This window comes from Apodemus sylvaticus, chromosome 23, assembly GCF_947179515.1.
Source record: "Apodemus sylvaticus chromosome 23, mApoSyl1.1, whole genome shotgun sequence".
In the NCBI taxonomy this organism is placed as follows: domain Eukaryota; kingdom Metazoa; phylum Chordata; class Mammalia; order Rodentia; family Muridae; genus Apodemus; species Apodemus sylvaticus.
The window spans coordinates 13354979-13379663 of record NC_067494.1 but is presented as its reverse complement, the minus strand read 5'-3'; the positions used below and the strand labels follow the sequence as shown (position 1 = coordinate 13379663).

Here is a 24685-nt window from a genome sequence, read left to right as displayed (position 1 = left end):
CTCAGTGGATTCCACACTTTCCACCCAGCCTAATGGCCTGAGTTGATCCCTGGGACCCATGTGAAGGTGGTAAAAGAAAAGCTACCCCACTGAACTGTCCTCTGACCGCCACATGTGTGCCAGCACACAATACTGATAAATACAATTTTTAAATTAAGAAAAAAAGAATTTGTAGGCTGGACATGCAACCTAGTTCTGGAGAGACTGAGGAAGGTCACAAGGTTGAAGCCAGTCTAAGCTATACAAGGAGAGACCCTGTCTCAAAAATAAAAATGACTTTGAGGGCCAGATGTGTCTGTCCACCGTTCAGTGATGGCTGGTCTGCTGGCTCTGATTCCGAGCACTGGAAAAAAATAATCTAACAAGAAGACAAGAATGATTTCTCAAATCTTAAGTGCTTAGGCATTTTTGACTCAGCTTGTCTTTGGGGCTTTCAATTTGGCCTTAAATATTACAGTTTAAAGTCTGCTCATGTTACACAGCTGTGTAGGCACTCAGGAGATGTGGCAGAAGGGTCGTAAGTGGTCCAGCTTGGATAGAAGACCCTGTCCAAAACGCCTGAAAAATAAGTGTTACAGACTAAGATGAATATAAGTCTTAAAGTGAAAATCTTATATATTGATATTTCTTAATATCAATATTCAACTTAGCTAAATTTAAAAATTATGAAAAAAAAACAGAAAAACTTCCGTTCTTACAAATACTCATGACATTCTGTGTTCTAAAAATATTTACAGGATTCAGTAAAGGGCAGTGTGCAGCTTTATAAACTAGAAGCATTTTCGAACATTGATAAAACATTAAACCAAAGCTGAAATGTAAATGGTAAGGGGGAGGTCAGGGGGACTACTGAGTCTTGACACTACCCCCTCAGGGCCCTGGGTCTCTAAGTTGTTCACACTCGCTTTTGGAGGCGGGACGGGGCTGGGGGGGGGGGGGCCTGGCCACACCCTCAACTTGCTTTGCTGGAATGAAAAGGCACTGGTGGTCTAGAAGGATAAGGCGTTCCAAGTGCTGAACTGAAGGGTTCGCCCAGCCACTGAAGGCAAGAGGCACAGGAACAAGCTCGGTGGGAATACGCTTGTGTGTCTCAGAATGGCCATCAGCAGAACTCCAGGAAGCCGGATGCCTGGCAGGGAGAATCTCAGGTTTCAGATGCTGTGTAGTCTAAGGGCTGTACCAGGAAGACAGAGTAGAACAGCCCAGCAGATGACGCAATGTATGGTGAGAATGCTTTGTCCCCAGGATGGTGCTTCCTGGTTACGGGATAAATGCTAAAGATTCCGTTCATCTTCCCTGGTAGAGAAGTAAATGTTCCAACAGTGGACAAGAGTTGATAGTCTGCGCAGAGCCACATGTCTCATGGGAAAATTGAGCCCAAGAGTACCAGAAAAAGGAAGAGAGACAGGATGAAGGATTTAACACCTACAACACTAGCTTCCTCAAGTGCAAGCATCTCACATGCTGAAGTAGTGGACAGTGTGGTTTACAGAACCGGTTTCATCAGCTAGCACTCTTAATTTGGTCTACTGTTGGGGTAGATTTTAGAATAAAAGACAATTAGTCTGTCATGTCTTCTCCATGAAAGAGGTGTTGGAAACTGAGCTTCTGCCAGCCTTGTGTGACAGGAATTTCAAAGTAATGCACTTTTATAGACTTTGACCAGCTGCTGACATTGAAATAAAGTTAACTTGAAGCTAAAGGCCCAACAGAAGGCGTTAGGCCTAAGCGTGCAGTTTACACATCTCACCTCCGATGCCACCAGGTGTCAGTTACACTGGTAATCGCAACACCTGGCAGCTAAAGAGCAGCTAAAGTTGGAGGCCAGCCTGAGCTATATAGCAGGCATAGCCTTGCCTCAAAAGTAAAAAGTCAATAAACGGATACTCTCATAAGTCACAGCATGAATAAACGTTGAGGATGCTCTGCTAAGTGAAATAACCCATTCATAAAAAGACAGTCCTGTTTATCGAGTTAGGTAGTCTTTTGTGTTGTGGCTTTGACTATAAGCATGTCCACCCCCTACCCCTAGAGCCTACACCTTCCTGTTCTTTATTCTTTATCTTCCGAAGCACCCAGGGTGCTTCCCTTGGGTCCTGAGGCCCGGGAGGAAGGTCATTGGAGGCTTGGCTTTGAAGATCGCCTTCCTGTGCTTCATGGCCCCTGATACAAGCGGTTTGTCTGTGCTTCACAGTCACCTGGTGATAGTGTCGCCTGTCAGATGACAGACAGGGTAGAAAGATCATTTATCTTAGATCCGCAGCTCCAAAGCCAGGAGCCATCGTCAGCCTTCTGTCTTTACAAGTTAATATCTTTATGTTGGGTATGGCCTCTTGGTGACAGGACACAGACTAGCACGTCTTAGCTTAAAATCACAGGAGCGTAGGCCCCGAGAGCCACCACCTGGGGGCTGTGCTGGAAAGGGGTGGAACACTGTCTAGTAGGTATACAGTGTGTTTTGTAAGTTCAAGGGCATGGAGACGTGGAAGTTACAAATGGATCAACAAACCAAGCACCACTAGCCTGGTAGCTCTGCTTGAAAGCGGCTGAGATGGTGAATTGTATTACTGAATAGGCTACCACAGCTAAAATCTTGGCGTGGCTAGGAAGATGGCCTGGTAGTTCAGAGTGCTGGCTCTTCTCACCGAGAATCTGGATTCAGTTCCCAGCGTCCACACGGTGGGTGGCTCATGCCGTATCAACTCCAGGTCCAGGGATCCAGTGCCCACTCTCCTCAACTCCACAGACACCAGGTATGCGCGTGGTGCATGTACAGGCAAACCACTCATGCACATAAAATAAACCTTAAATTATTGTTAAATTGAAAAGAAACTATATACCTTTTTATAGATTTTAGAGATTGAACTCCACCATGATTTATTATAAAACAGTTTGGCTCTAAAGGGCATAATTTTAGAAAGCCGCATAACGTCCGGATGGTTTCAGTGTCGTTTTATCAAACCCTTGAGGTTGTAGATTTATGCTATTTGTCGTAATGTACTTAGCATCTGGGAACAGAGTGGGTTTGGCTCCACCTTTTACAAGAACAAGTGTGTTCACTTGTACCCTGGGAAGGTGACACATTACGAGGGGCAGAGCCACACAGGGACCCTGCTCAGTCACACTGTCTCTTACCTCAGAGGTCTTCACAGCCTGAAAAATAAACATGGACGCTGTGACTCTGTGAGAGGTGTATCTGTCACTCAGTGGGACACGGGGCTGGGAAGCAAGTGGAGAGGGTTAGAAAAGCATCAGAAATTGATTTTGCTCAGAGCTATCTGTGTGAATACATGGTGCAGTTTTGACAAGGCGTAGTTCAGGCCTTGTGAACCTGAATAGAGGCGGTCACATCCATTGCTGGGTGGTGGTGGTGTACACCTTTAATCCCAGCACTGGGGAGGCAGAGGTAGGACGATCTCTGTGAGTTCCTGGCCAGCCGGGTCTACAGAGCTAGTCCAGGTCAGTCAACCAAGGCTAACAGGGAAAGCCTGTCCTCAAAAAAGCAATTAATAATAATAATAATTAATAATATCATCATCACCATCACATATCTTGCTCACTAAATACCCCCTGGAAACTGAGAAGCATTTTTCAAGTGTGGGTAACAAGGTACAGTTGGGAAATGTTTTCATTCCATCCCATAATAGTTTCAGAGAGCGCAAAAGAAGTGGTTGGATTGATGGCTACTTGGTATCATGGCAGTTACCACACAGGCCCCTAGATTTTACCATTAAAACAAACAAACAAAAAAAAGCAAATTAATCTGTAGTGTGAGCATTCTGATATCATGATATCCTTTAAGTATAATTTAAGTATGTTTTTATTGACCTTGTAATTCTGTTTTAACTCATACATTTTTAAAAGTGTCCCCAGAAGCTATCCAGACTGGCTTTTCTAGATCACTGAAAGAGCTGAGGCCTTGAAGCCCCTTTGTGGGAAGCCTTTGGGTGGCCTTAGGGCCGCGTACACGCATCCGGAAGGTGGCTGGTTCCAGGAACGTGGAAGTTACTCTTAAGTTAAATTAAGTTGCTCTTAATTCAGGAAGCCTAGGCCAGCCCTGCTAGTGAGCAGTGAATAATATGAAGTTAAACTAAATTCTGCAATCCAATGGTGCTAAACGCATCAAAAGGCTCTGGAAGCCTTTTAAAATCCAGGGCTCCTTCCTGGGGACCAAATTCTAGCAGGGCTAGCCTCCTCACATGGGGCTAGCCTCCTCACTTTGGGGCCTGCTGGTGATTCTCTCGCAGTTCTCACATAGAGCGGGTGCTTTAAGCGGACATTCTTTGATGACTGCATCTGTAAGGGCCGTGATTAAAGCTTTGTGTTTGATTCCGAACACGCTGGCAGGAGGCTGGGCAGACTACTGTTGTCATGCAGAACTCGTAACCAGTAGAAGAGTGTTTTGGGGTGGTAGGAGGTGGGAGTTTTGGGGAACTATAAGTTTCTGGCATCCTGCTCACAGGTCTTCAGCATGAAATACTAATGACTCTACTGAAATTAGCAAAGGTACATATCATCTAAAAAACATGGATTGTGCTCGTGTTGACACAGCACAACATAGCGTACAGTGACCGAATCCGCACAAGTGTCGGAGGGTAAGGAGAGGGTTGTGGGAACTGTCCATCTTAGTGTTGCTTCGGGTCAACCGTGTCAGTCCTGTCTGCTGCTCACCTGAAATCAAAGCCCTGTCAGTTACCACAGCACAGATGCAGAGCCACGGGTGGACTGGACAGTTCCGAGTCTGTATTCTGTTCCTATGACAGACAGAACACCCAACCCAACATGATGTACTCAAGTGAAGGAAGTTTTATTTTGTCTCAGTTTCAGAGGTCTCAGTCTCCTCTGTGATCGGTTGCTTTTGGTCTTGTTGTGAGATACACTGCAGCAAAGGACACTGCTCACCCTAAAGCAGGATGGGTCCACGTGACTGGAAGGGGCAGGATTTAAAGTTTCCTTCCCCGGGGTATGCCTCCAATGAACTGTCTTTAGTGAGGTGAGGCCCACCCTCTCACCACAGGTCTATGGACCGGTAACAGCCCATGGTTCTGTCATGTCCCCATCGATCCATGGACCGGTAACTAGCCTTTAAACCGTGGCCCTTGGGCCAATCCGAACCATGGGTGACATAGGAAGGGCTTGGGAGCTTTAGGAAACACTACCTTAGACCTTAGGACACTGTGTGCTGACCCGTTGGACAGAGGTAGAAACGTGGAGAGCAACTGGGAGAGGGGAGTTTGCTCTGAATTCTTTATCTGCCCGAAGACAGATCCTTCAACATGGGTTTCTGATAAAGGACTAACAGGAAGCTGGCACCATGCCCAGATGCTGTCTGGGCGGGCAGCCTTCTTTTGAGGCCTACAACTTGTCTTTCCCGAAATCACTCACCGTCCACTGAGTTACCCACTTCCCCCTTCTCCCCGACCCTGTGAGGCAGGCATATAAACTTCTAGTTCTTACTGTTTTCATGACACTAAAAGAACTTTTCAGATCAACATGGTCGTTTTGCTGAGCCTCCTTCCCGAGTGTCACAGCTGTGTTCTTGGGTCTCTTCTCTGACCTACCGCAGTAACACTTCCTGGATCTTAGCTTTCGAAGATTTTTTTTCTCATATCCTAACAATGAAAGGCAGCACATATATACTATATAAAATGTACAGCAACCTCCGTAAAGCAAGTAAAAATTCAATGTTTAACAAAAGAAAGGAGAAAGGTAATAGCCCTTCATTCATAAAGGAACTTGACCTTTTTTTTTTTTTAATCTGGAGGATTGAAGGCTGCGAATCTGCCCTTTGGCTCCCTGTGCCACGCAGGACAAACTCCTTCCTGCTCCGTGTCCTGGCGGAGGGCACACAGTGTTTAGTCAGCACAGGAATCCTGTATCCCAGAAAGTCCTCAGTAACCCATCTCTGGACTTTGCTCCCGTTTCTCCAGGTCCTTAGCCCAGTCTGTTTCCGTGTGTCGCCTCTGGGAGACTGTAGCCGGTGCCATCGACACCCTGATGGACCTGGGTGGCTGCCTGCTCACTGCACGTCTTGCTGTGTACACACAGGCCTGGTGGACAGCCCTCGCCTCCCATCTGTCCCTGCGCTGCTCTGTGGCTCCCCAGACAGGCCAGCTGGCCAGGCAGCACAGAGCACGCACCTTGGCCTTCCAGCTCCTAGCCTAGCCTCGGGAGCCGAGCCGCCCAGCCCATCCTAGCAGTGTTTACTGAGTGAGTGCTGTCTGTGCGAGCTCTGCCTCCCACGCTTAGAGCGTTATTACTCTTACCAAGACGCAGCCGCTCCAGGTCTGTGATGTGAAGACTGTGCAGAGAGCAGAGGGCCTGCCTAAGTCCACTCAGTTACTGACTTAATCGTGTCTTAATTCTACAGAAGGAACTTGTTCCCCACCCCCCTCCTCTCTCTCCCTCTGCTTCCCTCCTCCTTCCTTCATTCCCTCCCTACCCTCTCCCCCACCCCATTCTCAGTAACAGGGAAGAGGATCTCTCACATTCTAGCCCAAGCAGGCTTCCAACTCACTATATAGCCTACACTGCCCTTGAATTCCCAATGAACCTTCATGACAACCAAGTGGGGGTTATGGGTGGGGAGGCATCTGGTGGCTTCTTACGCATTTCATGCACCATGTATGCGTTTCAGGAATTGACCTATCAACAATACAGTTGCACAGAGTCCGTGTGACTTGTTTTGACTAAACACAAGTCAATGGGGTTCAAGACTGACAAGCTCGCTGACAGGCTGAACAGCTCTCTCTTAGCCTGACTGTTGGCAGACAAAGGAGCTGAGACGGTTAGCTCCCGTCTGCCCTCAGCTTGCTGGGATGATCTTGTTCTCTCTCTGCTTGACTCTTGCAATTGATGGAGGGGCGATGTGGAAAGGTAAAAAGAGAGAGAGAAGGTCCATTCTTAGTGGGTTCTCCATTATTTTAATGACACCCTAGCTTCTATCATCTGATCCACAGAAACCTCATCCTTCCTGGCTCTGGGTTAGATGTGACTTACTTACTTACTTACTTACTTACTTACTTACTTTATTTATTTATTTAGGTTGTTGGTTTTTTATTTTATTTTATTTTCTGAGACAGGGTTTCTCTGTGTAGCCCTGACTGTCCTGGAACTCACTCTGTAGACAAGGCTGGCCTCGAACTCAGAAATCTGCCTGCCTCTGCCTCCCAGAGTGCTGGGATTATAGGCGGATTACAGGCGTGCGCCACCACCACCTGGCTCAGATGTGACTTTATTATGTGTCCACCGGTGAACAAGGGAGACACTGAATGAATGAAACCTTGCAAGTGAGGGAAGTCATCAACAGGACAGAGCATCAAAACTCAAGTCCTGTTGTTTCTCTTGCCAGAAAAAGCAAAGCAGCCCGATGCACAACCACTCAATTAAATAAACCCAGCCCCTAGGAGGCAGAAGCAGCAAGCATGCTTCACTCTGGCTTTGCCCAGCAGTGAAGGCCTGTCTCTGAAAAGCTGAAGACACAACCCAGACAGTGTGTCTTCTCTCTGGCCCATGAGCCTTGGGCCTGTTGTCTTCCAGAGAGAATCAAAAGGAAACCCGAGGATACCAGCACAGTAGGATGTACATGCAATCCCAGAATGTGGAGGTAGACATGGGAGGGTTGGTGGTTCAAAGTTATCCTCAATTACATAGTTCTGTGCAGACGTCACTTTCCTGTATTGCAAGGTGTCCATAGGAGCCTGAGTAAGCCCCAGAACATATCCAGCTCGGAACCCAAGGCAGTGCTCTTGACTGGGGGTTTTGACTCTGGTAGAAAGCGGAAATGCTTAAGTCACAGAATGCCCAGTGTAGGCCAGTGGGGTGGGAAAGGGACCAGGAGGCAAGTATGCATCAAAACTGAAGACAACCAAATGTTTCCTTTGTTATTTCTGCCTTACCCAGCAATGTAAATTCCAGGATAGCTTGGGCTACCTGTGTGACTCAAAGACTGTGTAATAAGACTGTGTGATAGCCCGGGGCAGGCAGTGACATGAAAGTAGGTGGGTAGGGAGTTATGGATCTCAGAAAAGTTGGGAGAAGATAGATGAACATGATCAAAAACATTGCATGACTTATAGTCTCGATGAATCAACATAAAACACTCATATCCTGAAAGAATCAACACAAAACATTATGATAGCCTCAAAGAATCAATACAAAACATTTAGATAGCCTCAAAGAATCAATACAAAACATTATTTTAAAACGCCAGGTGGTATTGGGACGACGGCAGTGTTGTAGAAGTCATCGTAGGAGTGGTGCTGGTGAGGCTAGCATGAAGCAGTTTTATGAGAGAATGGAGCTGAAGTGTGTATGTGGATGGGTTCTGTGTGCTGCTACAGTAGTTGATACAAATCAGCACACCTTTACAAAGTCTGTGAAGTATGGGCCGGGCGGTGGTGGTGCACACCTGTAATCCCAGCACTCTGGGAGGCAGAGGCAGGCGAATTTCTGAGTTTGAGGCCAGCCTGGTCTACAGAATGAGTTCCAGGACAGCCAGGGCTATACAGAGAAACCCGGTCTCGAAAAAACCAAATCCAACCCCCATCCCCGCCCCAAAAAAAGACTGTGAAGTGTGGATGTGTGATGCTGGTGATGTCCCTGTGGGTCTGCGTCAAACATATCACTTTAACGTGGGAGTGCGGACCACGGGTAAGGCGAGCTTCTGCCTAGTCCTGCTGTGAACCTGATGCTGCTGTTAAAAGATTTCCTGTGGACAATGGGGAGATGTGGAGGCTGAGGAAGATTTCCTGTGGATAATGGGGAAATGTGGAGGCTGAGGTCTGATGCGAGCAGACAGCACGGCTCGGGAATGAGCTGGCTGTAATTCCACAACTTAAGTTCAAAGCTTAGTGACACGAATTGGGATAAAATTTGTCTTTCGGTACATACCAGTCACTTGGTGACATTTATGTGAATCTCCACAGTATTTTACTGACTGACTGACTGACTGACTGCTGGAGATGGGCAGTTGTTGACAGCTGAGCAACAGTCTCACCGATTAAATTCTTCAGCTGATACTCGGGATTCAAGTGATTTTACACTGTTTTTCCCAACTAATGTTTTAAATCACGTCTACCATTTATTTATGGGTATTTCTGGGAGTTACGCACTTTTCTCTTTGATTAAACTTTCACGTTTAAGTGTGGGAGCTTTTTTGCAGTTACAAAGCATGTCTGTAGAACACTGGCATTATTTGTGTTAATTTCCCATGAAGAAAGTCACTGTCTTGCTGAAGTAAAAGCAGTCTCTTTCACTTCGCTTTAATTAAGCAAAGTCTAATGAAGTTGAATTCTAATTTCTCATTTCTAAGTTACTTAGTTTCTTCTAATTACAGACTGAGCTTAATTGATTAAATCTAATTTTATAACTTTGCCCAGCTGTTGACATTTAGCTGGGTAGTAATTACAACCTCTGATTTACCATTTCTGAAGAAAACTGGAAGCCATTTGCATTGTTAAACTTCCTCCCCACTGTGTCTTGTCACAGGGTGACCTGTATTGATTGCCACTAACACTGTAACCACCAAGAGTTTCTGGAGACTTAAGTCGCCATCAAAGGAGGGACAGCTTGCCTTGTAACCTGGTGTATGCTACAAGAGGAAGAAAATACAATTTTCTATTTGGAGGATTGTCCTCTACTGAAGAAAAGTTTCCCCTTTGTTTGTTTTAAGATGAAGGCGTTTTATTTAAAGTGTGCGGAAGTTTAGTCCTGTTGGTTCTATGCCTGAGGGAAATGCAAGATGAACCAAGTGGACGCTTTCTGTAAACCAAACAGCTTAGCAGGTGGTTTCTTAACGGCCCCACAAAATACACTCGACATATCTGTTATATCTATTCTACGATAAGCTTCCCTTCGTGTTCAACCGCGGTGGCAATTTTTTGGGCTGTTTTAGGACAAATTATCAAAAGTTTGATAAGTTACTTCAGCAGGAGAGGTTGAGATTTACAAATTCTGAGGTTGAAAGGCTTGTCTCTGTCCTTACCCAACTGGTCAGCTAAACTGTAATGATCACGTCTCACACACACACACACACACACACACACCTCCGCGCAGGTGCAATCGCACACAGACCAGGCGATATTCTCCTGTGTTTGGCTCTGAATCCTGGTTTGGTCCTGAGTCTTGTCTGATAAAATATTGAGCTTTAATCCTGACTAATGCCACAAGCAGGAAATTCCACATCTGGATCAGGTGACAGGATTCAGTCAAATCGGGCGTACATGAAAGACTATGTTAAATTGCTTTCAGGCTAGATGCACATGCGTAATTTCATGTTGAGATGTGGATCATAACTCCCAGATATGTAATTATGTATGTGCAAATGTTCTGAGATTTCCCCCAAAATAGTCCAAATCCGAAACATTCTTGTTACAGGATATTTGATCACACTGTGAATCCCAGGATTGGGTTTTTTTTTTTTTTAAGATGTATTTATTTATTTTATGTATACGAGTACACTGTAGCTGTACAGATGGTTGTGAGCCATCAGGTGGTTGTTGGGAATTGAACTCAGGACCTATACTCACTCCGGCCCCACTTGCTCCAGCCCAAAGATCTATTTATTATTTTTTTGTAAGAACACAGTAGCTGTCTTCAGACACACCAGAAGAGGGCGTCAGATCTTATTACGGATGGTTGTGAGCCACCATGTGGTTGCTGGGATTTGAACTCAGGACCTTCCAAAGAACAGTCAGTGCTCTTAAGTGCTGAGCCACCATCTCTCCAGCCCCAGGATTGTTATTTACTGAAATAAACTTGTTTCTAGTTGCGATGTGGCTCAGCCTCAGCACTGACAGACCTTTAATCTCTCTGGGTGGAATTCAGATGCGCCCTTCATACACACCTTTAATCCCAAAGTAAAGTTAGTTTGTAGAAGGAAGCACCAGTATTTGAAAGTGACGATGTCTAACTGAGTGGCAAAGTGACAAATCCGAAAAAGATTTAACAGAATAGGGTATGCCCAAAAAAGTAAAAAGGGAAGCTATGTAAGAGACCACAGAGGGAGAGGGAGGAGGCAGTTTCACTGGGAGGGGTTTACTGAGATGGGTTGAAGAGAGAACAAGCTAGACACAGGTGAAGACAGAAAAAGCCAGAGAATGAGAAGGAGCCAGAAGATAGACTCATGGCCAGAGCTACTCTGAGCCCAAGCAGAGCAACTCAGCGGCCCAGAGAGACCCAGTGTGAATCAGTTGTGAAGGGGAGGCTGAGCTAGAGCGGCTGAGCTGACTGGTAAGCTCAGGAGGGAGGGTTTATTCAGCAGTAGGTCTCAGAGGCTGAACACACTCTAGGCCTAGATTACAGAGGCTAAAGGCTTCCAGGACTAGGCCAGGTTAGCAGACCGAGGTGATGTGCCTCGGAGACAACAGTTACTACAGAATAGAAGTTCTATGGACCCAGTATTCCATCCGTTGCTGGATCCCGGGACACTGTCAGCAAGTTAGCCTACGCTTCTGTTTCCGTCCCAGCTCCAAAGGCTCCTCAGCCTATGCTGCTAGTTCTGGCAGCTAGCCCTGTGTGGCCTGCTTTAGTAGGGTACTGTCTGAACAGTCTGAAGGAGGAAGAGAACTGAGGTTGGGGGGAGTATAATGTGTATCTATCTGGTGCTCACCCTGTAACCTTTGACTGTTGCTACACAAACTCACAATGATTGTGGTTCAGAAGTTAAGTGAAGGAAAGGTTCTCAATCATCAAGGTGGTAGGTGGTAGGAAATTGCTTTTTCATATAATGCAAATTTCATAACTAAAATTAGATACTTTTGCAATAATCCTGGAAGGTCTAGTTGAATGAATAACTATGAGGAACAATTATATGCAAATGATGGCAGTGTCTGGTCTGTTGCATTCACTTTTTCAGCAGATATATTGAAACTGTCAGGTAAACATGAAACTGCTAATATCCAACTATAATAAAAAGTGACTGTCATGTGTTCTCAGTTGTACCAAATCTGTATGTCCACAAACACCAACCAAATGATGGGCACAGGAGCCTCTACAGAGAGGAACTGAGTTCTAAACTTTTGCTGCCACCTACCCCAGAATCTGTATTTTATTAAAACTCGTTGCTAAACCCGTACATAATGCTCTACTCTATAATCCCAGGAGTAGGGAGGCTAAAGTAGGAGGGTTGTGAGTTCAAAGCTAGCCTGACATCCGGTTTCACTCAAGGGTCTCGATTTATCTCAGTGGTAGAAATCTTGGCTAACAAGCACAAGGACCCTAGGTTCATTCTCCAGATTATTGTTTAATGTGCTATAGAATATGAATTCTGACCAAATGAGCAACTCAGACCAGTTATATCACACTTTTGAAAGACACAGCACTTCCATCATATACTCAAAAGTCAAAGCAGTGGGAACCCCGGGACCTCTGAAGGGAGATCATTGTAGGGGACATGGGAGTCACGGCCGTGTGGACCGTGGAACGGGCTCATTCACAGCTTGTCTGGGGCAGTGCAGTTTTTAGCAGAATGCAGCCTTCGGTGCCGGCTGCCTCAAAGTGCCTCAGAGAGACTGTTCACAAGGCATCTCGTCTGTGTGCTTCCTTTGGCCTTATTCCAGACTGCTCATTTAGACACTAATGGGATAAAGCTTTTAAGGGAGCAGGAAGATCATTCAGGGTTTCTGAGGGTTAGCAAAAACTTAGCATCATGGTGCATGGCTTAGTTTTCCTATTTGAACACAGGGAAAAGATTCAAGTAAACAATATTAGAACATCGCTTGACTCATTTAAAATGTTTTCTTTTCCTACAGACAAATTTAAAGATGGTATGTGTAGCCCTAGGTACAGATTTCCTAAGAGTTTAAACTTTTTTTAATTTTAAACTGAAATTAAACTGGAAAGCTGAAGATAAATTTCTGTTTTTATTGTTTTTGTTGTTTGGTGAGAATGTTTTGCTTTGCTTTCTTTGTTTTGGTGGGAGGGTCCTAAAACCAAACCCAGGGCCCCACACAGTGTAGGTAAGGCACTACCCCCCACCCCCGGGGCCTCAGCTGGGTAGGTAAGGCACCCCAGGGCCTCACACACAGTAGGTAAGGCACCCCAGGGCCTCACACACAGTAGGTAAGGCACCCCAGGGCCTCACACACAGTAGGTAAGGCACCCCAGGGCCTCACACACAGTAGGTAAGGCACCCCAGGGCCTCACACACAGTAGGTAAGGCACCCCAGGGCCTCACACACAGTAGGTAAGGCACCCCAGGGCCTCACACACAGTAGGTAAGGCACCCCAGGGCCTCAGCAGGGTAGGTAAGACACGCTATTCCTGGGCTAAACTCTTCCACCCCATGTTGTTGTTTGGTCAAATTCCCTGTACTATTAAAATAAAAATCAATAATTTATTTTTCAAATTATTATGACTGAAGTTCAAGCTTCTCTTTTCTGCCGTCTATGTTGTCCACTCACCCGGAACACTGCCACCAGGCAGTCTAGGTCCTCTCCCACAGCTCTGAGGAGAGGGAATGCCAGTTCACCCGAGGGTGCGACTGTGCGGGACTAGGGGAAGAACCTTTGGATGAGGTGAGGCGTCCGGGTGCCTTTCCCCACACTATTTCAGACTTCTCATAGCACTGGGTCTCTTGACTTTCTTTACCAAAGGGAACTTAAGACTTGGCTTAAGTTTTTATGCAGAGGATTCACACAACAGACCCAGGTCTGCTGGCTCTAAAACCCCCTGCTGACATGGAAGTCCTGGGACACTACAGAGAGACACAGGCTGAGAGGAAGGGCCCTGAACAACTGCTTCTGTGTGACAAGGCTGTGTGAACTGTTAGCGCACGCCATCCCTCCCTGTTCATCCTGTGGTACTGCCCACACCTAAGAGGTGCTTGCAGATGAGAGCCAGTGAGGGGTTCTCCCCTGGGAATCTGCCCGTTTCCACTAATAATAAACCTCCAGGAAGGCAGCATAAAGTTTATAATCTTTCATAAAGCACTTAACTTGGTATGTTCTGGGGATGACAGTAAAATAAATAAATAATAAATAAATAAGACCATCCTCTCCCAAGCCCCGTGGCACATCTGTTTAGGTATTGTGAGCCATTTTTGAGAGATTAACTTGCAACATAAGGAAAGAGCTTCTCTGTCACAGTGAACAACAAAGGTTCCAATGACACCCCGGCTTGGGTGTTTTGAGGGGCTGCCTCTAGCTATGCGACTGGTGACCCTGACCACACGATTTTGAAGTAAGCACATGGAACAGTGTTGTGGAGCTGTCCTGACGTGTGCCCCTGGCCAGTGTGTCACGGGCTGTCCTGGTCCACCCCACTCATCCTGGCTTAGCCTCCTACCCCGATCGCCATGGCATGCACTACACAACATATGACCTTTCCCAGCTGGACCGTGGGAGCTTGAGTAGCAAGTGCTGTTGGAAGCCAACGATGGAGGCCGTCTTCTGTTTAACTTTCATTTACCACCTGCACATTCTACTGAGTCCTCCTCACCATGGCGCTGAGCGTGGCTGCCGACCGTTACCATACTCAAGTGCTCTACCACTGAGCCGCCTTGCTGGCCCTCTCTACTGATTCCTTTTCCTTTAGGAGGTATTTGTTTTGACTCATGATTTAGAGGTTCCTGAATCTTTACAAAGCCTTCCAGGACCTTCGGTAAAAACGGCCCAGCATAGAAAGTGCAAGCCAGACATCAGCCTGTCACTTAAGGCAAAGAGGTTGTGTGACCCTAGCTAGCAAATTCCATGTGTGATTGAAATACAGTCATGAAAAAATAAGTATTTGACTCACTTAGTGAAGGTTGGGTCTGTGGTTCCCCCTGTAAAGACTGCTTTCCCCAGTGTCGTGGTGCGCACCTAGGATGCTAGAACCCAGGGGACTAAAGCAGGGGCTGTGCCGCGAGGAAGAAGTCAGCTTGGCTTGGACTGTGAGCACAGGCCAGCCAAAACTAGATACTAAGACCTTTTCTTGGAGATCAAGAAGGAAATAGGCAGGGAGGGAGGGAAGAAGAAAGGGAGGGAGGGAGGGAGGGAGGGAGAGGGAGGGAGGCAGACAGGCAGGCAGGGAGGAGGAAATATATCTTAGAAAGCTGTTTCAAAATTAGTCTTCGTGGTGTGTGATTGTCATCATACCCTGTGATCAAATGGAACCCTCTTCTCTAAATAATAATATCTCCAAGGGTAAGGACTATCAGTTAAGCGGGGTAGGCTAGGGTGGAGAGGTGAGTGCCATTTTTAAATAACCCAGGAGGACTCTGATGTCACAATTGAGCAGAGACCCCAGCTGCCATCTGTAACAAGGGCCTGGGTACACGTGTGCTCAGTGTCTGGGATGGACTCTGGCGGAAGTTGGTTCTCCTGGAACAAAGATGAATGGGAAGTGGAACGCCGTCAAGACCTAAACTCACTCTACTTTCTAGACTTTGGTAGAGACCTTGGATTTTACTCTGGGCGTGATGGGAGCCGTTGCTGCAGAGTCTTGAGCAGAGGGAGGGTCTGGAGTGTTCTCAGGAGACCATGGAAGTGTGAACAGACTGGAGGGGGCCTGGCGGTCAGGTAGACTAGTTAAGTGACGGACGGCACTTGGAGGAGAGATGGTCAGAAGTGGTGGTCTAGGTGCTTTTTAAGGCAGAGCTGGAAGACTAATGAATTAGATGGCAGGGACTAAAAAGAAGCCAATGATGGTTTTGTAGGCTTGGACTTGTTTATGTGGAAAAACAGTTTCCTGCATCTGGTACTCTCTGCTGCACTGAGGGTGGGTGCGGCTGACATGCCACCTGCCCAGCCGGTGTGAGCAGTGAGCGGTGCCCAGTGCTAAACAACGAAGCGCTGCGCCTGGGCCAGAGCCTTCCTCCTAGCAGAGTTTATCTCTGTTCCCTTTTGGTGATCAAATATTTCCATTTGTAGAATCCTTAAATTTCCTAATGTTTGTACCGACTAAGAACTGGGCTCAAGGACTGTTTCCTATAATCTCAGTTCTCAGGAGCTCAGGAAGAAGAATTTTCTGTGAGTTTGAGGCCAGCCTGGGCTACATACTAAGCACCAGGGTAGCCCAATGCCTACTGTCTAAGAATCTGTCTCAAAAGAACAACAAAAAGACTTAGTTTTCTGTGAACTCTGACAGAAGGAGGTGGGTACTGTTTCTGGGCCCTGGAGCAAGTCACTAATGCAGGCCCGGCGGGTCACTCTGCTGAGCAGGGCGCCCTTGCTCACCTCGGGAATCATAACCTCTGCCTCCTACCTGACACAGTAAATGTTGAACAACTGAGTGCTTGGGAATACATTTCTAAGGAACTAATGAAATATCTTTTTGTCTCTCTGTAGCGTCTGATGGCTATAAAGTACAAGAAAAGAAACCTGCCCCCAGCCGCCCCACTTCTACAGCTTCAGGACAAACTAGCAGCTACTCAGGAAACAAACCAGGTATGCTATCAGCATTACGTGCAGAAGGGGAGGTCATTGAAAAGCTGCAGCCCCATGCTGGTGACTAGAATCTAAACCTAGGGTTTGGGAGTGCTTGGCTCTGTCCCTGCCACCAAAACCCTCACACACATTTGTGAGGCAAAAGCGAAATCTCCCAATGCCTTGGACATATATTCATTCATTTTCTCTCCCTCCCTTCCTTCCCCTCCCCCTCCCGCCTTGTTTCCTTCCCTCCTCCCTCTCTTTCCCTCTTTCCCCCCTCTCAGATTTGTATATATGAGTACTCTAATTGCATATATGCCTACATGACAGAAGAGGGTGTCATAAACGACTGTAGATGGTTGTGAGCCACATGTGGATGCTGGGAACTGAACTCAGGCCCTCTGGAAGAACAGCTGCTGTTAACTGCTGGGCCCTCTCTAGCCCCAGCTCTCTCTCTCCTAAATAGAAATGAAAATGCAAGCTTTATGGAGTCTTTGATAATCACCGAGACAATGTTTGTGAACACATTTACCTATCATCAAGTATCATCTAAAAGGTGCCGTGTTTGAAGCCAAGTTCTAACAGTTTTTGAGCTTGTACACCCAGTATTACTGTATCTCCCTTGTGACTCCTGACAACCCTCTCAGGTCTGTAGAGGCACCCACACAGTAGTAAGCCTCTGTTCAGTTCCCTGCAATGATCAGAACCTACCTACGAGTGATTTTATGTAATCACTGCTTATGATTCACAATCGGTTCCATTCGGTGACACAAACACACCGTGTGTAAACACAATGCTGACATCTGGACAGGCAGTGCCACCCCCTTCCCAGCATCCGGCAACCAGCGCGTGGCTCCCGGGCCAGTGGCGCGTGGAGCAGGTGCTGCTGGTGGCACACAGGTGCTCAGAAACCTGCTTCATCCGTTACCGATGCTGGGCAGTGGGGCAGAGGACAGCGGTGCCCGGGTCTCGTCTCACAGAACAGTCCACGTTTTTCCTGCGTTTGTCTTTTTGTCATGTGGAAAGCATATGTGACAGGGTAGATTCATCTGGCTTCTCATTAATAGGACAACAGCGATGGGTAATGGTGTTTAAGCAATCTCAGCCATGTTTTAATGAGCAAACTGAGATTTCCCCTCAGCTACCTCTGTCCACCACCTTCCCACCTTCCCACCTTCCCACAACAGCTAGTACTTATTGACGGCCTTTCCGTGCCTGGGACTGGAAAGGGTACCAAGTAAGCAAACTCAAGTCCCCGCTCCCACCCCGCCCCCATCCCCGTCCCTGCCCCTGCCCCTGCCCCTGCCCCTGCCCCCGTCCCCGTCCCCGCCCCCGTCCCCGTCCCCATCCCCGTCCCTGTCCCCGTCCCTGTCCCTGTCCCCGTCCTGCCCCCACCCAGTCCCCATGAGGCTTATTCTAGAGCACCTTTTCTCCTCAGGTTCACGGGACTACCCTTTGACAGTAACAGCTCCTTTGCTTTTGTTTATTTTCTTATTTGTTTTTATTGTGCTGGAGATCAAACCCCAAATCAAACCTTGCTTTATGCTAGGTCAGCAGTGTGCCACTAGCTACATCCCAACAGGAAGTAGAAAATCTATCAAATGTTGTTTAGATTTTATTGATGTTCGTATGTTTGGAAGGTAGTTCAGCAGGAGTCTCTATATCAAGAAAGTAGAGAGGAACGGACACCTGGCACTGGCCTCCACGCATGTACCATGGCAAGCATGTACTTATTCACTCACACACATGTGCATACACACACACACACACAAGTCTGAACTGAGCCATTCAGGCAATGCTTGTCACTGTTGGTTAGCATGGCGTGATGGCTCGCTCAGTGTGAGTGTGAGTCATGTAGTGTGTCCCAAACCACTCGGGACCAAGGACTCCACTCAGGGTTCATCACGGGCACACGGGACCAAGGACTTCACTCAGGGTTCATCACGGGCACTCGGGACCAGGGACTCCACTCAGGGTTCATCACAGGCACTCGGGACCAAGGACTTCTCTCAGGGTTCATCACAGGCACTCGGGACCAAGGACTTCTCTCAGGGTTCATCATGGACACTCGGGACCAGGGACTGCACTCAGGGTTCATCACGGACACTCGGGACCAGGGACTCCACTCAGGGTTCATCACAGGCACACGGGACCAAGGACTTCACTCAGGGTTCATCACGGGCACACGGGACCAGGGACTCCACTCAGGGTTCATCACAGGCACTCGGGACCAAGGACTTCTCTCAGGGTTCATCACGGACACTCGGGACCAGGGACTTCACTCAGGGTTCATCACGGACACTCGGGACCAGGGACTCCACTCAGGGTTCATCACGGGCACTCGGGACCAGGGACTCCACTCAGGGTTCATCACGGGCACTCGGGACCAGGGACTCCACTCAGGGTTCATCACGGGCACTCGGGACCAGGGACTCCACTCAGGGTTCATCACGGACACTCGGGACCAGGGACTCCACTCAGGGTTCATCACGGACACTCGGGACCAGGGACTCCACTCAGGGTTCATCACAGACACTCGGGACCAAGGACTTCACTCAGGGTTCATCACAGGCACACGGGACCAGGGACTCCACTCAGGGTTCATCACGGGCACTCGGGACCAAGGACTTCTCTCAGGGTTCATCACGGATACTCGGGACCAGGGACTTCACTCAGGGTTCATCACGGACACTCGGGACCAGGGACTCCACTCAGGGTTCATCACGGGCACTCGGGACCAGGGACTCCACTCGGGGTTCATCACGGGCACTCGGGACCAGGGACTCCACTCGGGGTTCATCACAGACACTCGGGACCAGGGACTCCATGGTGCATTTACATGTTTTGAATTTTTGGTTGTCGTGACCCCAGAAACCTTGCCCTAATGCCTGATTTTTCATGACTCGCACCTTCAGCTGCATGACCCCATCCGAGGGTCACAGCCGCAGTGTGAGCAGCTCAGATAGGACAAGTAAGAATAATAGAAACTGATAGCCTAGTGACACAAACGTCATCTGATAAAAATATCAAAAGGTGGGCTGGAGAGATGGCTCAGCAGTTAAGAGCACTGGACAAGCAGTCAGTGCTCTTGAGTTCAATTCCCAGCAACCACATGGTGGCTCACAGCCATCTGTAATGGGATCTGATGCTCTCCTCTGTTCTGTCTGAAGATAGCAACAGTGTATTCATATACATACATAAATCTTTAAAAAAAAAAAAAGGAGAATATCAAAAGGCTTCAGAAAAGAACATGACTTTACTTGATTTGTTACTTTTATCATTTGTTTTTTGTGATGATACAGGGAATCAAAACCAAGGGCTCACACGTGCTAGTCAAGCACTAGCACTGAGCTGTCCTCTCCCTGTTCTCTGATGCTCTTATAGTAGAAGACAAACCCTTAGCCGGGTGGTGGTGGCAGCGCACGCTTGTAATCCCAGCCCTTGGGAGGCAGAGGCAAGCGGATTTATGAGTTCGAGGCCAGCCTGGTCTACAGAGTGAGTTCCAGGACAGTCAGGGTTATACAGAAAAACCCTGAGAAACCCTGTCTCGATAAAAAACAAAATCAAAAAAAAAAGACAAACCCTTGGGAGCTCTCAGGAAAGTCACAACAAGGCACACCACAGAGTACAGACACATACACACATACCAAGTTCATAAGAATATTAATATTTCAATCAAATTGTTAAAATTGTGTGTGTGTGTGTGTGTTTACATGTGTGCAAGTGCCCACAGGTGCCAGAAGAACTTGTAGGATGCCTACAGTTTGAATGTAGTCAGTTGTGAATCCCAGTGATTGGCTGGGAGCCAGTCTTGGGTCCTCTGCAAGAATAAATAATTGTTCTTAACCCTGGCTTCAGCACCTGTTGATCAAATATTTTAAACAATAGACATATACCAATATATATATACCCTTCTTAAATGAACTCTTCTCCCGCATTCGGGCTCATTTCAGATCCCCCACCTGTGCTACGGGTCGATGACCGGCAGCGTCTGGCCAGAGAACGCCGTGAGGAACGAGAAAAGCTGCTAGGTAGGCCGAGCCCCGCCCCGCATGTGTCTGGTCATCCGGACTGCCTCGCTGAAAGGCTGGTTTTTCTGCTCTAGGACAGACACACTTAACACTGTCCACAGGCGGGCGTCACGGTGGCATCTGCTCACCCTCGTGTGTTTGTGAATGTGGCTGGAGGTTGGGGAAGCAGCCTTGTGTGTGATCCACGCAGGTGGCCAGTACTAAGTCACAGCCAAGTGCACTCTACAAAGGGGAAGAAGGAGAAAGGGTGCGAGGAGATGAAACAGCCCAGCTTCTAAGCGCGAAGGCATGAGACTCAGCACGAGACCGCTGTTGACTGTACAGACAGGAAAGGCAGAGACCTGATGCCGAGTCCCTGCTTCCCGCCTGTCACCAGAGGCCCTTGTGAAAGGTCAGCGGCTCGGTGTTTGCTGAAGCCACCTGGCAAGTCACAAGACTGGCTTATCAGGAAGTGGCCAGTGGCTTCCCTGTTCTCACGTTGGCCAGGGACGCCAGCGCCAAGCCTTCCCTTAGCCTCTGCCTTTTGTTTGTTTCCCTCAGAACTGAACTTGTATATCGAGCGGTTTCAATCCAACAGCAGTGCTTTCGGGGAGTGGGGGTCCAGAAAAGGGGAAATCATTTGAAATGTAAATAAATATATCAATAAATTAATTAAAAAAGAGAGAGAGAGAGAGTGAGGGTGAGAGTAACTAAAATGTTCTCTATATGAAATTGTTCAAAGTAAAGCAAAACATGGTTGTAGGATGTATGTAGATGTTTTGGACTAAGACAGGCTGGGGCCTGAGGTCTTTGCAGGAAGTGGCCCATGCTTTCCTGAAGTTGCACAGTCTAGAAGAATTAGTTCATCCTTGAGAAGACCCGGCCTCTCCCCTAATCCTTCTACTGTTCCTGATCAAGTGTGTGGCACTAAGGGGTCTGGTAGCATGTTTAGCACAGGTCTGTTTCTCCTCCACGCGACAGTAGCAAGATGGCTTCATTTCGTTAGCAAGATGTCATTTTGTTTGTTGCTGTGCTCTTTACTTTTGTTCATTTTTTTACTTAATTTTTTTTCTTTGTGTGTGTGTTGTATATGTATGTGTACATATGTGTATGTGTGTATATGTTGTGTATGTATGTGGGCCTGCATGTGTGTATGTACATGTGTGTGTGATTTATATTTGTAGGTATCCATGCTGTAGTGTGTGTTTGGAAGTCGGGGAACAACTTTTTGGAGTTGATTCACCATTTCTACCATTATGTAGATTTTGAGAAGCAAATTTCGGTCTTGAGGCCTGTGAGAAATCATTTTATCCACTGAGCCATCTTTTCAGCCATTTTTGTTGATTTTGCTTTTATGGACATGGGGTCTTTCTACCCAGGCTGGCCTCTAGCTTGGGATCGACTGCCTCCTGAGTGCTGGGATTACAGGCACAGGGCACCATACCTGGTGCTGCTGTCTTTAAATGTCGTTAAACACATTTTCACTCACTGGAGGGAAAATAATTAAGCTCCGCCGTTTTCTAAGCCTGGTGTTTCCTCTAGACCCAATGATCCCCTTCTGCCCGGCTTCCTGCAGACAGGCAGTTCCTGGGAAGCTCGCTGGCTGTGGCCTTAGGGCCCTGACCTCCTTGGTGCACGCTGCTCCCTAGTCACAGTGGTGGTTAGGAAGGTGGCCAGCATGGGGTATTAAAAACAAGAAAGGTTTTTAATGAATAGGAAATCTTTTAAATATGTACAATGTAAGAACAAGAAACGGTTGGTAGTGTCACCTGCTACTGTGCTTTTGAGTTTGTCATGCTACACAAGTGGAAATGTTTCAATTATTAGAAAACTTTGAAAAATTAATAGCCAGTGATTGTGATTATTTTCTGTTGAGTGTGGGTTGAAGTTAACACTTCATCTGGCGGCACAGTGGGTGTGCTGGTGCTGGTGCTGGTCTGGTGAGCAGACAGGCCGGGGTCTGTTATTTTCTATGTTCAGTGTGTGAACTTCTGTGCTTCCGTGGTCAGACGGTGTATCCTGTGGACGCTCTTCCTCTACTGTCCTTCAGTTTTTCATACGCATCCATCCTAGTTCTTCCTGTGCAAGACTGTTGTATGGACTGGCTGGACAGGGGCATATGCTCTCTGGAAGCTTTTGCTTCTTGTCTTGAAAGCTTCGCAAGTGGTCTCCTCTGTCTGTCCTCCACTCCTCCTAAACCAGTTCAGGCTGCTCCTTGAAGCTCCCTCCTGATTGCTGCTGCTTCTCTTGTTGTCTGACTTCCAAGCTTTAATTTCAGGGTTGTTGTTGTTGTTTTGTTTTGTTTTGTTTTTTCACCCAGGGGAATTCTTTGTCCAGATCTTGTGTTGGCTGGGCTCCGCTCCCTTGGATACTTTTGACAGTTCTCACTTCTCCTGCTACTCAGAAGGCAGCAGTGACTCCTATTGTCTGAGACAAAGCTTGTAGGTCTCTTCTCTGTAGCCTGGGCTGGCCTCGAACCCCCGGCCCTTCCCCTGTGTCAGCCCTCTGAGTGCCAGGATTGCAAGTGAGAGACGCCACACTCAGTTGTCAGCTCAGCTTCTGTACACATCCATTGTCACCTGTCTCCAGAACTGACTCAGCCTGGTAATGTGTCTGTACGGCCCCACCTGGAATGTGTTCCTGCTTGGGCTTCAGTCAGTCAACACCACCCGGTTAGACATGGCTACCACGCCACACCTCTGCTTCAGACCGCTTGCTTGGTGGCTCTCTGTGTCACCCAGTAGAAGCCAGAATCCTGTGCTTTGCCTCCTGTCCCTGAAACCCCCCAGACACACCCTTGAGTCAGACCCTTACTAGCTGCTGTTGGCTTCACATGCAATAGACCGTCTGAGAGACCTACAGAGGCCTTAGCAGGGTATTTCCTGACCACCTTACTCAGGTTCCCAACTCCGTCAAGTTATAGCTCCTCCTTTCTCTCTAGTACTGCCAACATGTAAACAGGAATATTCCTAATTTATCTACTGCTACATCAGGCTCCACTATACACATGTTCTACAAAGGACAAAGGTTTGTGCCTTTTTTTTTTTTTATTTCTAAAGCCCACAGACAAACTTAGACTAGACGTGTGCATAGTACATGTCCAACAATTAATTGTTGAATGCTATGTCGAGTAAATCTGTGCATTTTAATCCAGGTAAACACAGCAGGTACTGCAAGTCGGCACCGTTGCTGATGATTGTGCAGGGCCTGATTTGACTGTAGTTGTGTCCCGTGGGTGCTGTTTTTAAAGCTTAGCCAAAGGCTCAGATGAGCAAGACAACAGTGTGTACACCAGCTGAATTTGAATCCTACTGACTTCCATGTGCGTTAATACTCCAGCAATATTTTGACAAAGCTCAAGAGACTATTTAAGGAATATTTAGCAACAATAAAAAAAAATAGAGCTAGAGAGATGGCTCAGCTGGTAAGAGCAGTGACTGCTCTTCCAAAGGTCATGAGTTCAAATCCCAGCGCCCACATGGTGGCTCACAACCATCCATAAAGAGATCTGATGCCTTCTTCTGGTGTCTGAAGACAACTACAGTGTACTTACATAAAATAAATAAATCTTAAAAAAAAAAAAAACCCTCCACATTTCAGGAGATACAAAATTTCTCTTTTTTTTGGAAATAATGTCTATTTAAGAATATCGAAAATAATTTAAAGTGTTAGATTTACTTTTTGAAATGTTTTAGCATACTTAATCTTTTTCAGATACCAAATCCTGTGTTGTACAAGCATGTATGTTGTTGTTGTTGTTGTTGTTAATGTTGTTGTTGTTAATGGTTTCAACAGTGTCACTGATGCTGTAGGAAAACACTCTAGCCCTGAGCTGCACCCCAACCCTCTAAGACCAAAATCTTTGTGACTGTATTTCTATTCCCAGTTAGGGGTGTCTAGGCTTTTCCGGGTTCTAGAAAACCGTGAGAGAGGAATGCCGACAGTTTAGTGTGTAATGGCACCTGACACCAGGCCTGACTCCATGTGTGGGCATGGTGTGAATGTGCCCGCACATGCTTGCACATGTATGAACAGAGAAAACAAAGTAAAAATATAATTTAAAAATTTTAATGATAAAAGATATTGTAGTGTGTGTGTGTGTATGTGTGTGTGTGTGTGCATGATATTGATACAGATCTTGTTGACATTCTAAATCTTTAGCTTGTGTTGTCTTTCACAGCTAAGTTTAAAACTGTTCTAGAGATCTATCAGAATGTGTTTTCAAAATAACACAATAATATAAAAGTGGCTTTGGCCTCGGAACACATTTCAGTTAGCTTGAGGTAATTATACCAGACTCTGCCCTTCCAGCCATAGCTTTGCTTT

At 47.0% G+C, this 24685-nt stretch overlaps 1 protein-coding gene across 1 annotated transcript in view; it reads left to right on the top strand.

Moving 5' to 3' along the window:
• Window positions 1-24685, top strand: part of Map7 (microtubule associated protein 7) — a 130581-nt gene that overhangs the window by 61214 nt on the left and 44682 nt on the right. The window contains exons 2-3 of the mRNA XM_052169418.1: window positions 16269-16367; window positions 20303-20380. Coding sequence (XP_052025378.1) covers window positions 16269-16367; window positions 20303-20380 — 177 coding nt within the window. The remainder of the gene's footprint in view (window positions 1-16268; window positions 16368-20302; window positions 20381-24685) is intronic.